The sequence below is a fragment of the Chenopodium quinoa genome, unplaced genomic scaffold (assembly GCF_001683475.1).
Source record: "Chenopodium quinoa cultivar QQ74 unplaced genomic scaffold, ASM168347v1, whole genome shotgun sequence".
Taxonomy (NCBI): domain Eukaryota; kingdom Viridiplantae; phylum Streptophyta; class Magnoliopsida; order Caryophyllales; family Amaranthaceae; genus Chenopodium; species Chenopodium quinoa.
In genome coordinates, this window is record NW_018742720.1 from 1,900,605 (window position 1) to 1,915,363 (window position 14,759).

A 14,759-nucleotide genomic window follows, 5' to 3' on the forward strand; every position below is an offset into this window, starting at 1 on the left:
TTGGTTGCTCAAAATCATCATCATCATCCTCAACACACACATTAAATTGGGATTTTTCACAAACAAGCATCAAGGGTGACAATTGGCTTTCTAACTCTTCTTTTCTTCTCCTTCCCTCCTCAAGACGCTCCTCATTCTTTTTCATTATCTCTAATTGACCTCTCATAGAATTAAGAATCATTTCCTTACTAGGCCCAAGCTCATTATCAAGCTCAATGCACCTAATTTGAGATTCAAAAGTAGCAATAAGGGATTCAAAAGGTATTGAAGGTTGAGGCTCAACAAGAGAAGAAGAAGTACAACCAAGATTGGAAAAATCAACATTAAGATCATGAGCATATACATCACATTGGGGAGTGGGGGCACAATCAAACACATGAGATTCATCATTAAGGGAACGAAGCACATCACAAGAAGGCATGGTAAATAATGAAGAATATTGAAACACACCATTAGCATCAACTTGAGCATGTACCTCATCATCATGAACAAAAGAGGAAATAGAGTTGAAATCATGTGTTTTAGGTTCACTTAATGGATCATGTAACAAATCATGGGAATTCATGCTAATATTAGAAGTATCAACACATTGCATATCAATAATAGAATCATGATTACTCTTATTATAGACATCCCAAGCAAACCAAACATAAAAATCCCAAGCATCATCAATTGATAATGCTCTAAATTCACCAATATGCATACATTCAACTTCATCCCTAGTTTGCTCATTCAAACCAAAATAACAAATCTCACAAGCCTCCCAAAGACTACAACAATCAAAATCCAAATATCCCAAAATTCTATTGAAATATTCACAAAAAGGCTCATTGTCATATTGAGGAAACGAGTTACTTGCCATTTTTTTTTACAAAAACAAGCAAAAATTAAAAAAATAAAATAAAAAGAAAAGTATACACAAAGACCTAGACTCAAGCAATCAAAAACAATCAAGCATTGACACCGTTCCCCGGCAACGGCGCCATTTTGAGCGCGGGGAAATTATGTCGTTGACTAACCTCCTCACGGCCAAACAAAATTTATTATAATCCTAAACTAACCCCTAAACAAGTCTAGTGGTAAGTTCGGAGTTGAACCACAAGGAACGGTAATGTTGGATTGTTCTCGATCTAATGCTTAAGCTACGCCGAAGTCGGTTTATGGATAGTGGACACTACAACTACACTAACACACGTATAAAGATCAAGATATTACAAAGTCTACTAGGGGCAAAGATCCACTTTGAACAATTAACAAGTTAATGGGAATCGATTTGATAATCAATCATGCAAAGAAAGAATTAAAATGGGAATTAATTACCATCAAGAGCAATCTCTCAAATTCCTAGCCTAGATCCCTCATTGACTAGGTGCATAGAAGAAATTTACCCAAAATGCAATCAAATACATAAATTCTAATTCACAATCCCTTGTCAAACTAGAACTAACATGCAATTAAGTTTGCTATCTTGGGAGATCAATCCAATCTAAAACAAACAACATGCCATCATCAATTCAATCAATTTAATCACACAATTATCATCAAATTTATCTCAAATAACTCAATTAACCATAACAAAGCTTCACTCAACACCTAGTAGAAGGAAATCTACTCAAACATGATTAACAAAGCAATTAATAAAGCATAAAGAGTGAAGAGAGTAAGAAATGCTCATTGATATAAAATGGAGATCTTCAAATCATCAAATTCCTCCTTTGATTATCCAAAATCCATGAAAACCATTGTTTCTCTCACTTTCTCTCTCCAAAATTTGAGAGTTTCTCTCTCTAAAAACCTAAAACTACTGAAAATATGAATTCTCCCCCTAAAATGAGCAAAAAATCTATTTATACCCCTTACTAAATTGCCTAGGAAGCTCCGCAAAAAGTCGAGCAGCGTGCAGAGGAGCGGGGGCTCCAATTTCGTGCACGGGCGCTCCTAGCTGCAGCAAAATATGGCAGAATCGTTCCAGAAAGTTTAGAGCGGGCGCTCCTCATAGGATGCGCGCCCGCTCCTATCGGACTGGGAAAACCGCTCAGCTTCAAATGAGCATATCTCCCACGTTTTACAACGGAATTGGGCATATGACCTGTCTTTGGAAAGCTCTCAAGATAAGCTTTCATCTCCAATTGGAATTGCCCCAAAATGTTTTGTAGATCAAAAGATATAGGCGTTTGAAGTTCGATCATTGAAAATCAAGTGCACATTTCTTCATTACTTGTTCTTTTATGTTTTATATTTCTTCAATCTTGAGCAATGAACTTATCCAAGTGTTCCTAAACATAAAAATAAACCAATAAAGTTTAATCTAATGCCATAAGCAACTAAAATATGCAAGAAAAGCCAAAATTGAGCAATAACGACATTTCACACGCAATCATGACAAATGTAATAAAATGTTATTAAAACCAAGTAAAAAGATATAAAAACTATGAAAAAATAACTAGAAAACTCTTAAAAATAGCGACATAAATGACACTTATCAGTGTTCCACTTTCCCTCAGTTTAGTCATGTATGCTGTAATATAAATTCTGTACTGGTATTTGCTTCTTGGTGCAAAACTTTTTGATACAAGTTTCGCTTAATGTAGCTTTGTTTTATTACAGGAAATGAACCAGTTAATGAGTTCCAAGTAGATATGAAGGTGTTTACTACTAAAAAAAAGAGATTTCCTGACATCATAAGTTTATCCGAGATTGTTATTTCATCCAATGATCTGAGAGGGATACTATATCTACTTGAATCAGAACCAAATAGCTTAGGTTCTTGTTCATCTCTTATCCTTTTTAAGTCATATATCTAAATTAATAATATACGCTATTATAATTTAATTAACTTGCTCTTCCTTGTATGTTTCATGTAATCAGTTTCAGTCTACGTATCAGTGAGACTTATGACAGTGTCTATAGGAAACCTACAGCCATGGGTACTCAGGCTTGAGCATGAGGTAAAATTATATGTAAATTTTAAATGAACTTAATTAGTTAATTACACAGGTGGTACAATCCAATAATAAAATTGTTTTACATGTTTTCTTGCCAGATTATGGGAGGTCATTACATTTTTTTCCACTTGCCAGAGTTACAAATGGTCAAGAAAGTTATAGAAATAGCACCTATGCTTCTGATCAGTTTTCTGACCGAGCCAATTGATATGGTGATGTTACGATTTCCTCTGCAAGAACTTGGTGAGTTGAGGTTCTTTAGCACGGCAACCATCCTGTCCATCGACTCTAATAGGATCTTATGGCACTGACTCTCATAAAAAAAGTTGGTGTTAATTTTAACCAGTTTTGTAATTCAGAAGCATGGTTAGCATGCATGGTTAAGTACATATTAAGTAGTATAAGTATTGTTAGCAAATTCAGCAACATAGTGTTCTGATATGAGATTTTAAGTGAGCTTCCTGAATCTGTGGAAATTACATGTAATTGCTTTATTGTTTACAAAACTACTTGTGTTCTATAGAAACATTGCTTAAACATCTCATAACAGTCTTTTTAAAAATATGCATGCTGCCATGAATAAATTCTGGATAATACTCTGATGCACAGATCAGTGACCACATTAATCTTTCACCTTGCATGCACTATTTTATAGCAATACTGATTTATATTACTTGAAGCAAAAATGAAATAAGCAATTGAATTTTCTAATCGTTTCATCATATAGCTGCTATAAGTTACATTGATAACAAATACAATCTCACTGTTTCTGTCACTCTAGAAATTTTGAGGATAAAATTAGAAATGGAAGTGACAGACTATGTTCATCCTGCTATACACAATTACATACACACTTACACACAAATTCTACTAAAAATAGTACAATACAATCTAGCTGTTTCCATCACTCCATCCATCCACATAGTAGGCATCAGTCAGTCATTCCACTTAAATAGGCCAAAAGATATGTTCTGAGTTTCAAAACAAACAGAAAAATTGAATACAGAATACTTCACTACCTATCATTTTTTATTCTACGTGCTTTCTGTACAACATAGAATTCTGATATCTATTTAGCCCAGTCCTAAGACTTACTTCAGACTCTTGTTGAAGTGAGCATCTCATAATTTTCAATCCAGAATAAAAACACGGGAAATTTTTACAATCTTCGACGAGTCCTTATAACATTTGATGTATTCAATGCTATTACAACAGAGTAAGCACAAACTCCAGCAAAACACAGTGAAGTGGTAACTGACCAAAGAGCTTTCCATTTCCTTCCTGAAACTAGTATGGCGAATCCAGTGGACAAAAGAGCGATGATAGAGAGGGCATTTTCCCATGCTTCAAATACTTTTCCAACACCGCTACACTCCTTGCAATGGATCACATGTCAGAAATACCTGTTACCCCAATTCGGAATATACATTGTCCCAAGCCCACCTTTAGCAGGAGACAGAGCTGAGAGCCCAGCAACTAGGCCTGCTGGGGCATGCTCAACAACTGCTGGAGCTTCAGGGTGACATAGAACTGTGCCCAGTAATGGTAAGGCATACCATGTCCGGCTTTATCCATCCTCCATCCACTTCTTGTATTCTGCAACCCAAGTGTCAGACGACTTCAAGTAGAATTTCTTTGTGGGGACTTTCTCAGTGATCAAAGCCTCATTTTGAGACGAAAGGAAGCTCATGTCTTGCTTCATATACCTTGCTAGCATTTTGGTGGAAATACCATGTGGGAAAAAATTTAGCAACTGGTGATCTTTTAGTGGTTCCAAACCTCACAATGAGCATAGATTTACCCTGTCCTGGTGGCCTGCAAAGGAACAACCCCGTGAATTAGTGTTTCTCTTCCTTCTCATCTACTAACTCTCGGCTATTTAAGAGCACACAAGGTGCCTCAGATCTCAGAAAATTGAGCAAAACTTCTCGCTTTCTTTTCCCCACCAGCCAGAAAATCCTTGTTCTGTTCTCTCAGTGACCTCAGCAAAGGTTGAGTATCTTCCTGTTTCGCAGTCCAATCAGTCTGATCATGGGAGATCAGGATGTGGGCTGGGTCCATTAGGTTCTCGAGGAGAGTAGAGTGGTCATATGGAAGCTCTTGTGTCGTTGAGACATCTTGAAACCCTGGCCTAGCAAAGTTTTCAAACCAAGTGATTTTCTTGGGGTTTAACAACACTATATGTTTTTTCCGCCTTTTTTTGTTTACCCGGGTGCACTATGAGCATGGTGCACCCGGGTGTATCATCTAATTTTCACCTCTTTGTGCAATGGGTATATTAATGCAATAATATATGCGTGTCTTGCTTGCCACTTTTAACGCATTATTTCATCCCTTCATTGCTAATTTTAGAAATTTATAGCTGCGGAGTACATATGGTTAATAAACTCATATTATTAGAATGTTTGTGGGAATTTGTCATATCAGATCTTAAATCAGAAATTGAATACAGTACGTATCAAATTTACAAGATATACTAGCTATAAATGTTAGATGATAGATGGTATAATACAAATGTTAGATTAGTAGATTATGAGGTGTTGTTATACAACGGTGTACTGTGATAAATTGATAATCCAAATCAAGCTAAGGAAATTATTATAATAAATTAATATTAAGTATAATAAGTAGGTACTAATTAATAAACATGCAACAAATAATGACTTGTATCACCAATCACCATGGCTTGGCCTGCTAGTTCGTAGACGGTTATACCTAATCCTTGAAGCTATGGAATCCCATGCACTCCACATGACTTGGATGAAAAGCGAGTGATGGCTTCTCTCCTCATTATACTCGGGCTCGGCATTTTTTAGCACAACCTTAATGCCTTGATTAACAGTATAGATGCCACCAGACGTGAGGGCAGCGATTGAGGCAGAACGAATACCACGAGGTGCCCACATGGTAGCACCACCAATGGCGAGTGAGATTGCTTTATCCGTCCAAACGGTCCTCTGACCACGGTATTCATAAAAGAGATAAGACGGAATGTCAATTGCCAAGAAAAGACTAGCAAAAAATCCTCCTGTGCGTAAAGTGTTAAAACGCATTGCATTGATTCCGCCACCAAATTTTGTTCTGATTGACGGTGCTCTATGGGCGAAACCCTTGAAGAAGTGGCAGAAACTCCCGCCCAAGGTGCCAACCATGAACCCTGAGCCGGCACTTTCAGCAAAGTATTCAAAGTTATATTCTCGTCTTTCTACATCAAACTCCAAATAGATGAAAGATCTATCCATAGGTTTTTAACCTGTCGAGGAGTAACATGAAAGGGTTGCTATAAAAATTTCAATTATCAAACAAATTTTAAGCTCATAATTTTCTTTTCTAGCAATATAATCGATGGTTTTGATATCTTTCATACGTAGTAATATTAGTAATTAGAATCAATAATTGAGATTCTCGAACCCTACCTACACTTAATAAATTAAATTAAATTAGATCACTAGATTGTCAAATTGATAAGATGATTACTAAAACAAACCAACGCTAACTTACCTCAGAATCAGCTTCGATAGGGAATACAAGTATCAGAAGGCCTCGATAGACAACGTCAAGTGCGATGTGAGTGCGCTTCAATGGTGAACTGAGAGAGAGAGCGGCAATATGACGAGGCACTTAGGCAGGGCTATGCATGTTCACCCCTTTTTTTTTCCTTAACAGAACAATTCAATGGGTTTATTTATAAACGAAAAATTTGCCTAAAACTATCTTTTAGGGTTTTTCTACACAATAACCCTCCTTATTTCACTTTTTTTACGTTGTGCCCCTCCACATTGTAACCCGCAGGTCAGTGGCGGATCCAGGTTTTAGGGAATGGGGTACAAAATTAAAAATTAAAAATAAAAATCACAAAAAATACTTTTTTTACAAAAATTTACAAAGTATAATAAGGGCCTGTTCTCTTCCGTTGAAATTCAGTTCAGTTCAGCTCTTAATTTATGACTAATGATATTGCTAATGATATAAAGCCAAATTTCATTCTTATAAGCTCTTATTACAACGATGACGACGACGACGACAACAACAACAACAACAACAACAATAATAACAATAATAATAATAATAATAATAATAATAATAATCAATAAGTAATCAATAATAATAATAATAATAATTGAAATAATAATAATAATCAATAAATAATAATAATAATAATAATAATAATAATAATAATAACAACAATAATAATAATACTAATAATAATAATCAATAAAAAACAATAATAATAATAACAATAATAATAATAATAATAATAATATTGATATTGATACAATTCATTGTTCAAATGGGTTAGATACATGTAAGTGTTTTGTGTTCTTTTGTCATAATACTATTTTATTTTAAAATTAAATAGTATATGTGTTTAAAATGTTTAGAGGTTTCAAGTTTTTAATATATTTTCCATAAATTTTATAATTATATAATATATTTTTCGTAAATATTTTAATATGTACATTTGTATATACACATATGTATAGTAATAAATAATCAATAAATAATCAAAGATCACTAATCCATAGTTAAAAATCACTAATTAATCAGTTCATCAGTTCAGATCAGTTGAGTTCAGTCGTCAATCGGAATAGCCCTAAGTAGGAACTTCGTACTAATTAATAAACATGCAACAAATAATGACTTGTATCACCAATCACCATGGATGAAATGATGAACGAGTGGATCGGGTGATAATTCTGGTGAAATAAATATATAAATACAACTTTGCACTTTCATAATTAAAATCAAGATTTGAAAAAAAAAATGATCAATTTATTTTAACTTTGTTACATCCTTCTAATACTTTTTCCTTTTTACTAAATCAAAAACAAATGTCAATTCCTGGTAAAAAAAAATTTCAGATCCTAACATTATAATAGACATTAAATTATTAAAAAAGATATATATTTTTATTTTTTTATATATAAATTTAATGGGTGGATGGATGGGTCGGATGATGGATCGGGTGATGGGTTGGATGAATCATCATCTGAATCCGACACGATCCGTCTCCCGACACATTCGATCATCATCCATCCGTCACCCGCTTAACTTTGGATTTTCATCCATATATTTGGATCGGGTGGATGGTTATCCATCGGATTTGGATGATATTGTCACCCTTATGGTTGATTAGGTTGTTGTGGCAGACTATTGATAACAGTACCTAAGAGACCGCCTATTATATTTAGGCGGTCTCTTTTTGTATCAGTTTTTTTTTTTCACGGAATGGCTGGGGGTATAGCTGTACCAAGACTTCGAAAATGGGTTGTTCGGGTCAGTCAATTTCGGGTCGGTCAATTTCAGGTCAATCAATATTCGGGTCAAATTCGGGTTGGGTTGGGTCAATTCAGGTCAATGGTAATTCGGGTCGGGTCGGGTATCGGGTCAATCCTTCGGGTCGGGGCGAGTTCGGCTCGGGTCAATTCGAGTCGGGTTAGTCTTCGGGGATAATTAACGGGTCAAGTTCGGCTTGGGTCAAATTCAGGTCGGGTTGAGTCCGGGTCAGGTCAATTTTCGTCTATGTTAATGTAGAAATTTGACCAATAATATATTATAATTATTAATATGTATAAACTATAATAGTTGAATATTAATAATATATTCATTAGACAATTCCAACAGTACTATATACACAAGACGATATTGTTTCATGTGTATGATCACTATCATTAATTGGTCAAAAATTCAAATTAGACAAAGTGAATAGTAGAAAAAAAATCAATTTAACACTTAAAAGAAGAAGCTAAGAGTAAAAGTAGTAATAATAACAATAACAAAAACTAGTGTTCCTAATCAAATGGAACTCTTTATGAATTACGAGTAATAAAATACATACACAGTTTTATAGTATTATTATTATTATACACATAATACTATCCTATTTAATTTGGGTTATTTTTTATAAGTGTTTATTTAGGTAAAGTAACTAAGCCCTAAATCAGTTAGGTCATTTTTGAGTGTATATTAATTTTGGGTCAGGTCATTTTAGATATAGTCCGGGTCGCTTTGAGTTTCGGGTATGTTCCGGACAATCAATTCGGGTCAAAATAGGGTCGGGTCACTTCAGTTTCGTGTCACTACGGGTATCGGGTCAATTTCAGGTCAGGTCAAATCGGGTATCGGCTTTAGTTCGGGTCAACTCCACTTCTGGTCGGGCATGGGTCGGGTCGGGTCAGCTTTATGTTTGTGTCAATTTCGAGTTTACGTATTCGAGTTAACTTTGGGTCACGGATCAGGTCATTTGGGTTGGGTGTGAATTGTCAGCTCTACGCATGTACCTTACTCTGTGTACGTACCCCCTAGATCTGCCACTGTCGTACTTACATTGTACATGTATTCATTAATAAAAAAGATCAGTTTTTTTCAACATTAGGAACCCTAATGATACATGTTATGTTATTATGTATATGTATCCTTGTAATTTATCATGTCTAGATAATTTTTAAAGCAAAAGTAATCTATAGTACTAATCAATCATCATATAGCTAACATAAGTTGTGAGGGTTTACAAGGAAGCATCTCAATCCATGATTTGGACCCTAGGGTTGATAAATCTCAAGATTGTAGGAAATGCATATTAAGATCATATAATATGAACACTAGACAGTCATATAAATTCCCATGACAGCCTTGAGTTGATGGTGGAGGCGTATGCTGTAGAATAAAATTTTGATAGTTAAAACTTAAAAGCAAAGTGGTCTAAATTTTTATAGTTAAAAGCAAAGTGTTCAAACCACCGAGATGGACTCTCAAAGCTGTCGTTGGGGTGTAAGATTGTTTTATTTGTCTTGCACTATATATACTCAGTTTTTGTCACTGTAAAGGAGAGGAAACCGATGAAGAGAAAAGGTGCCTCAATGTGAACCCAAACACTTAGGGTTTGAGCTTATGAGAGGCATAGAGGGTGAGTTTGGGGTAGGAGATTTCATGGTGAATTGAAAGCTTTTAATCTACATTTTTCTTTATCAAAGTATATTCCGTAGTGGGTTGGTGGGTTTTTCTCCCGGTTCTCGGGTTTCTCACGATAAATTCTCCTTGTCTCGTTTATTTTTTGTTTTTCCGTATTCATTGTTGTTGATTGTATGAATCACAAACTAGCTAGTACATTCGTTAATCCTTTTTATTGGTATGCTTTGTTGGCGGTTTTTTAGGGTTAGATTGTGTGGTATGCTTGTTGTTTGTGATTGGAAAGTCCAAAAATTGAAATTTTGGTATTAATTTTCAATTTTGGTGTTGTGGGTGTTTAAAGTTTGAATCTTTGGTATAGATTTTAATTGGATATAATTGGAATTGAAAAGTCTTGAATTTTGAGTTTAATTAACAAAGGAAGACGGAGTAAGAGATTGAAATTTATTGAGTGTTGATGTTGGAGTTAAAGGATTTCAAGAATTATGTTGTGTGTGAAGGAGGGCCATTGAGAAATTGTTAAAGGAACTCGGTTTGAAGTTCATGGGACAAATGAGTAGTGTCTTGAAACCTTGATAAACACATAGGTAGTCATAAGGGGTGTGTTCTTTGCGGAGGCATAGCTTGGTCGGATTGCTATTGAAGGAGAGTTGTGGTTTTGCTTTCAATGGTAGAAGATGGCCGAGAAAAGCATGTCAAGCGAAGGGGTCTCACATAGGTTTGTGAGGTGATGTGAATCTTTACGGTAGGCATTGCTGGTTGGATTCTCATTAAAGAAAAGTCGTTTTGTTCGGTGTTTCAATGATAGAAGAAGACCGAGAAAGACGTTCCAAGTGAAGATGTATCATGAGGACTCACATAGTGGTTGTGACTAGTGAGTGGTGGAGGTACACATGGTTTTGTATGAATGAAAGGCAAGTATTGGTGCCTGTTGAGGTGGGAAGCATGGTAGGAGTGTTCCATGAACAAAGAAAAAAGCCCAAAGGCTTGTGTTTGTCATGGAGGTGAGTTTGTATGGTGTGCAATTAGAGTGCTCAGAGCCTCGAAGAACTAGAAAAAATTCCCTTGAATAACGTGATGTTTATCAAAGTTGGTGGAGACTTTGATGTTTGCTTACTTGGTTGAGAGGAGGTGTTGGTGTAGAGGAAATGGGTGTGTTGTTTTAAATCTTGATGTTTGTATTGCCTTCTTGGTGTGTAGAAGGTGATGTGCTGGAGTTGGTGTATACTTTGGGTTTTGCTTCCTTGGTGTAGAGGAAGTGATGCTTTCTTGGTGGAAAGAAAGTGGTTTATCAAGATTAGTGTTGATCTTGATGCTTAGTCTCCTACGTGAAGAGGAGATAGTATTTCCTTAGTAAAGAGGAAATGGTTGTGTCAAAGTTGGTGTAGACTTCGACAGTGTTCCTTGGTGAAGAGGACACGTTTTGTACACATGGGCATAGTGAGTGGAAAACAAGTGGAGCAAAGGATGTTTTGTTCGGGTGGGAGCATGGTGAATTGTTTCAAGAGCATTGTTAGATTCCTTTGGCTTGTGTGTAGTTTAGAGGGTGTGTTCGGTTTAGAGCATGGTGAAAATGCTTGGAAAACAAGATAAAGTCCCTCGGTCATGTATTATAAGTTTGTCATTAGTGAACACCTTGATCACTTCTAGAAAAAAGCCCATTTCTGACGGAAAAATTCTGTCGGAAACACCATGAAATCCGTCGGAAAAGGTTGTAGGAAAAGCAGTTGTAGGAAAAACGAACTTTTCGTCAGTCATGAGAAAATTTTCGGCACCGACAAAATCCGTCGAAAATTTTCGATGGAATTTAGAATTCGGTCGGAAAATTCCGACGGAATATCCGTCGGAAAACAATTTCAAGAAATTAAAAAAAAATACGCCGCGCCACCACCGGCACGGCGTATCACCACCTCCAACCACCAAAAACGCTCCCGTCAACCCCAACCAAACCCACTTCCTAACCCTAACCTATCCACATCACCACCCCCACCCCCACCTGTCCACAACACCACCACCACCACCTTACCCACACCTTGATGTAGAGAAAACGAGTCTTTGCTATGGTGATTAGCAAAAATGTTGATGATGATGGTTGACTCATTGTGTTGGTGTAATTGTAATTCCCCGTATTTTTAAATATTTTATAAATAAAATATTATTTTATTTATAATATTTATTTGTATTTTCTAGAATTTAATTTCAAAAGTTTTAAATTATTAATTTGGGTTGAAAATTATTTTAGTTCAAACTATTTATAAACCTTCATTTTATAATTCATGTCAATACAAATAAAGCCTAGTGTATTTCATTCATTTGACCCATTATTTTATAAGGCCCAATACTTACCCAGTTACCCTACAGCTCTCTTTCCTATACATACCCCATTAATCTCCAAAATTTTCCCACACAAAAAGTTAGTCTTATTTTCTCTTCTCTTTATTTTATTTCTTTATTTTTCCTTTATTTTTTTCCTTTTCAAGTGAGCATAACTCACTGCTTCCCATTGTTGCCGCCTGCTGGCCACTATCGCCGGTCGCCGGTCACCGCCCGGACCGCCAGCGACCCACCAAACGGCACAACCGTTGCCAACGTGGCTGCCCCTTCTTCCTCCTCCTTTGTTTTCTTTTTATTTTTGTCTAAAATTGTTTAATTGTTTTGGGTTTTGGTTTTATTGTTTGAAATTAATTTAATTAGTTTGAAAATTTATATTTTGATGATTAAAAGTTATAATTTCAGATTATATAATGGTTTTAAATTTTCAAATTTTATGAGTTTTAAAACCTGGAGTTTTAATTTGGCATTTTAGGGTTCTTATGCTCAATTAATTTAGGGCTTTTGTTCCTATTCAATTTCTATTCATTATTTAAGCATAAAAACATGTTTTAAAGGAAGTTTCAAGGAGTTTTAATCAAATTTATATTACTGGAAATTTGTTTAGGTATTAATTTATGATTATTGGTTGTTTTCTAGGAAGTGATTATTCCCTAGGAGACTTTTAAGTGATTTAAAGTGGCACAAAGGATTGTGTACGTACATGTCTACTTCGTTGTAAGTAGTATCATGTTTACGTACCAAAAGGAAATAACTTAGTTTCATGTTTAGAAAACACTTGGATGGAAATTGTTTGGTTATACATTTAATTAATTCATCTGCTTATGTTTATGAGACATGTTTTGATGAATTGATTATGTTTGTATGGAATTATGGATGCAAGCCTGTTGAATTATATTGAATTAATTGTTTGTATGGAATGTTGATACAAGCATGTTTTTATTGGATTGGTTTGTTAACCATATTTTGATTATTGAAGGATTGAAATTAAATGGTTTAAGGGAATGAATTTATTAATTATTCCACAAGGTTATTATTATTTTATTTATTACTCAAGCATGACTTGTTACTTGTTAGTATGTTGAGTAAAAGTGAATTAATCCGAAATGGCTAGGTGGGTTGACTATGTTCAACAATTTTGGATGATTGAAAGTTTAAAGGAATTAAAGGTCAATTTGTGATGTGATCACCATTGTCCTAAATAAGATTAAAAGTGAATTATTGATGTATGATTGTTATGAATGGTCTACTTGAATGAGTCGACTATTAATTAAATTTGTAGTCACGTAAAGTGAAACATGGATGAGCAATAAAACTCTTGAAAGCGTACACTTTTGGATAATTGGCAATTATGGGGGTACACGGTGGTAGTCTGTGGCTTTATGAGGCTTAGCTTGTTTGATCAACATGTCCTCTTCTCTTTTGGTATTTACATTTTATTTTATAATGAAAGTTAGATGGGATCCTAGACTAACTTTGTGAGAATGGAGTCGCGCCCATTCTTACATTGCGCTAAACTTTTATCTTAAGCGGTCATTTGGGACCAAAATGATTTGGTGAGTTGGACAACCTCGCCTATTGCTTACTTTAAATTAAATTGATCAAATTAAATATAAAGAGTCAAGTGTTTGGAATTGGTTAGTAAGTATGTTGAGTCAATTGAGTCAAGTGTTGTATGTTTATTGTTCTTTAATTAACTGAGCATGCTAGGTTTTGTACGTTGTAGCTTGTATGTACTCAACTTTGCTGATTGCGTTCTTTTGTGTGTGTTTCTTTTGGTCATGACCTTCGCCTTTGTGATGATCCAATTATTGCACTTGTATTATTGGGGAACAGTATTGCATAGGTAAACTTGATGATGTGAAGTTCGGGAATTTGACATACGCATTGTCAAGGGATTGGTGTGATTGAGAGTATCCGTTCTTTGTGTTGAACTTATTTATGTTTTACTATTTCAATTATGTTTTGGTATTTTGAATATTGATTTGGTATTTAATAAGGGCCTTTATGGTTCTAATTTGTAAGCTTTGACTTATTGGTTTTCTAAATTATATTATTTTAAGAATTAAGTTAGATTTCCGCTGCGATACTTTGATAAAGCCTTAACATTTTAACACGTGGCGGTAACATGCCAATGGTTCTCCTCTATTAAAGTAGTTTGGAAAAGGGAGAATTATTGGGGTGTTACAGATATCTCGTGATGAAAACCGATTTTCGAGTTGGGAGATTGTAAGTCTTAGGTAAAGATCATTTTGGAGCACAATGGAGAAGCCATAAGAGTATATTTGTAATGTGTTTGTTCTCACACTTGAACCGATCTTTGGTCTCACACTTGAACCGATCTCCAAGCGGGAGATTATTAGGTTAGAGAAGTGTGGAGAACAAATTAAGGCAAAGGGGTGCATAGCTTTACAGTAAAGCTATGGATTGTTTCAAAGCAACAATGAAAGGCAAGAACTAACTTCAAGTGAGCATATCTCAAGATCTAGAAATGATATTGAGATGAGTCAAGTTGGAGGTGATACCTCGTCTCAAGGGCTTTCAACGATTGGTCATAAGCTCGCTCGATTTGTT

General features: G+C 35.2%; 1 protein-coding gene across 1 annotated transcript; it reads right to left on the minus strand.

Moving 5' to 3' along the window:
- Positions 1-5,358: 5,358 nt before the first annotated feature.
- Positions 5,359-6,814, minus strand: LOC110723130 (probable mitochondrial import inner membrane translocase subunit Tim17 3). The gene is made up of 2 exons (XM_021902441.1): positions 6,447-6,814; positions 5,359-6,198 (listed from the first exon to the last, which is right to left on the minus strand). Exon 2 carries the CDS (start codon positions 6,185-6,187, stop codon positions 5,615-5,617), a length of 573 nt encoding a protein of 190 aa, XP_021758133.1. The 5' UTR covers positions 6,188-6,198; positions 6,447-6,814; the 3' UTR covers positions 5,359-5,614.
- Positions 6,815-14,759: the final 7,945 nt, after the last annotated feature.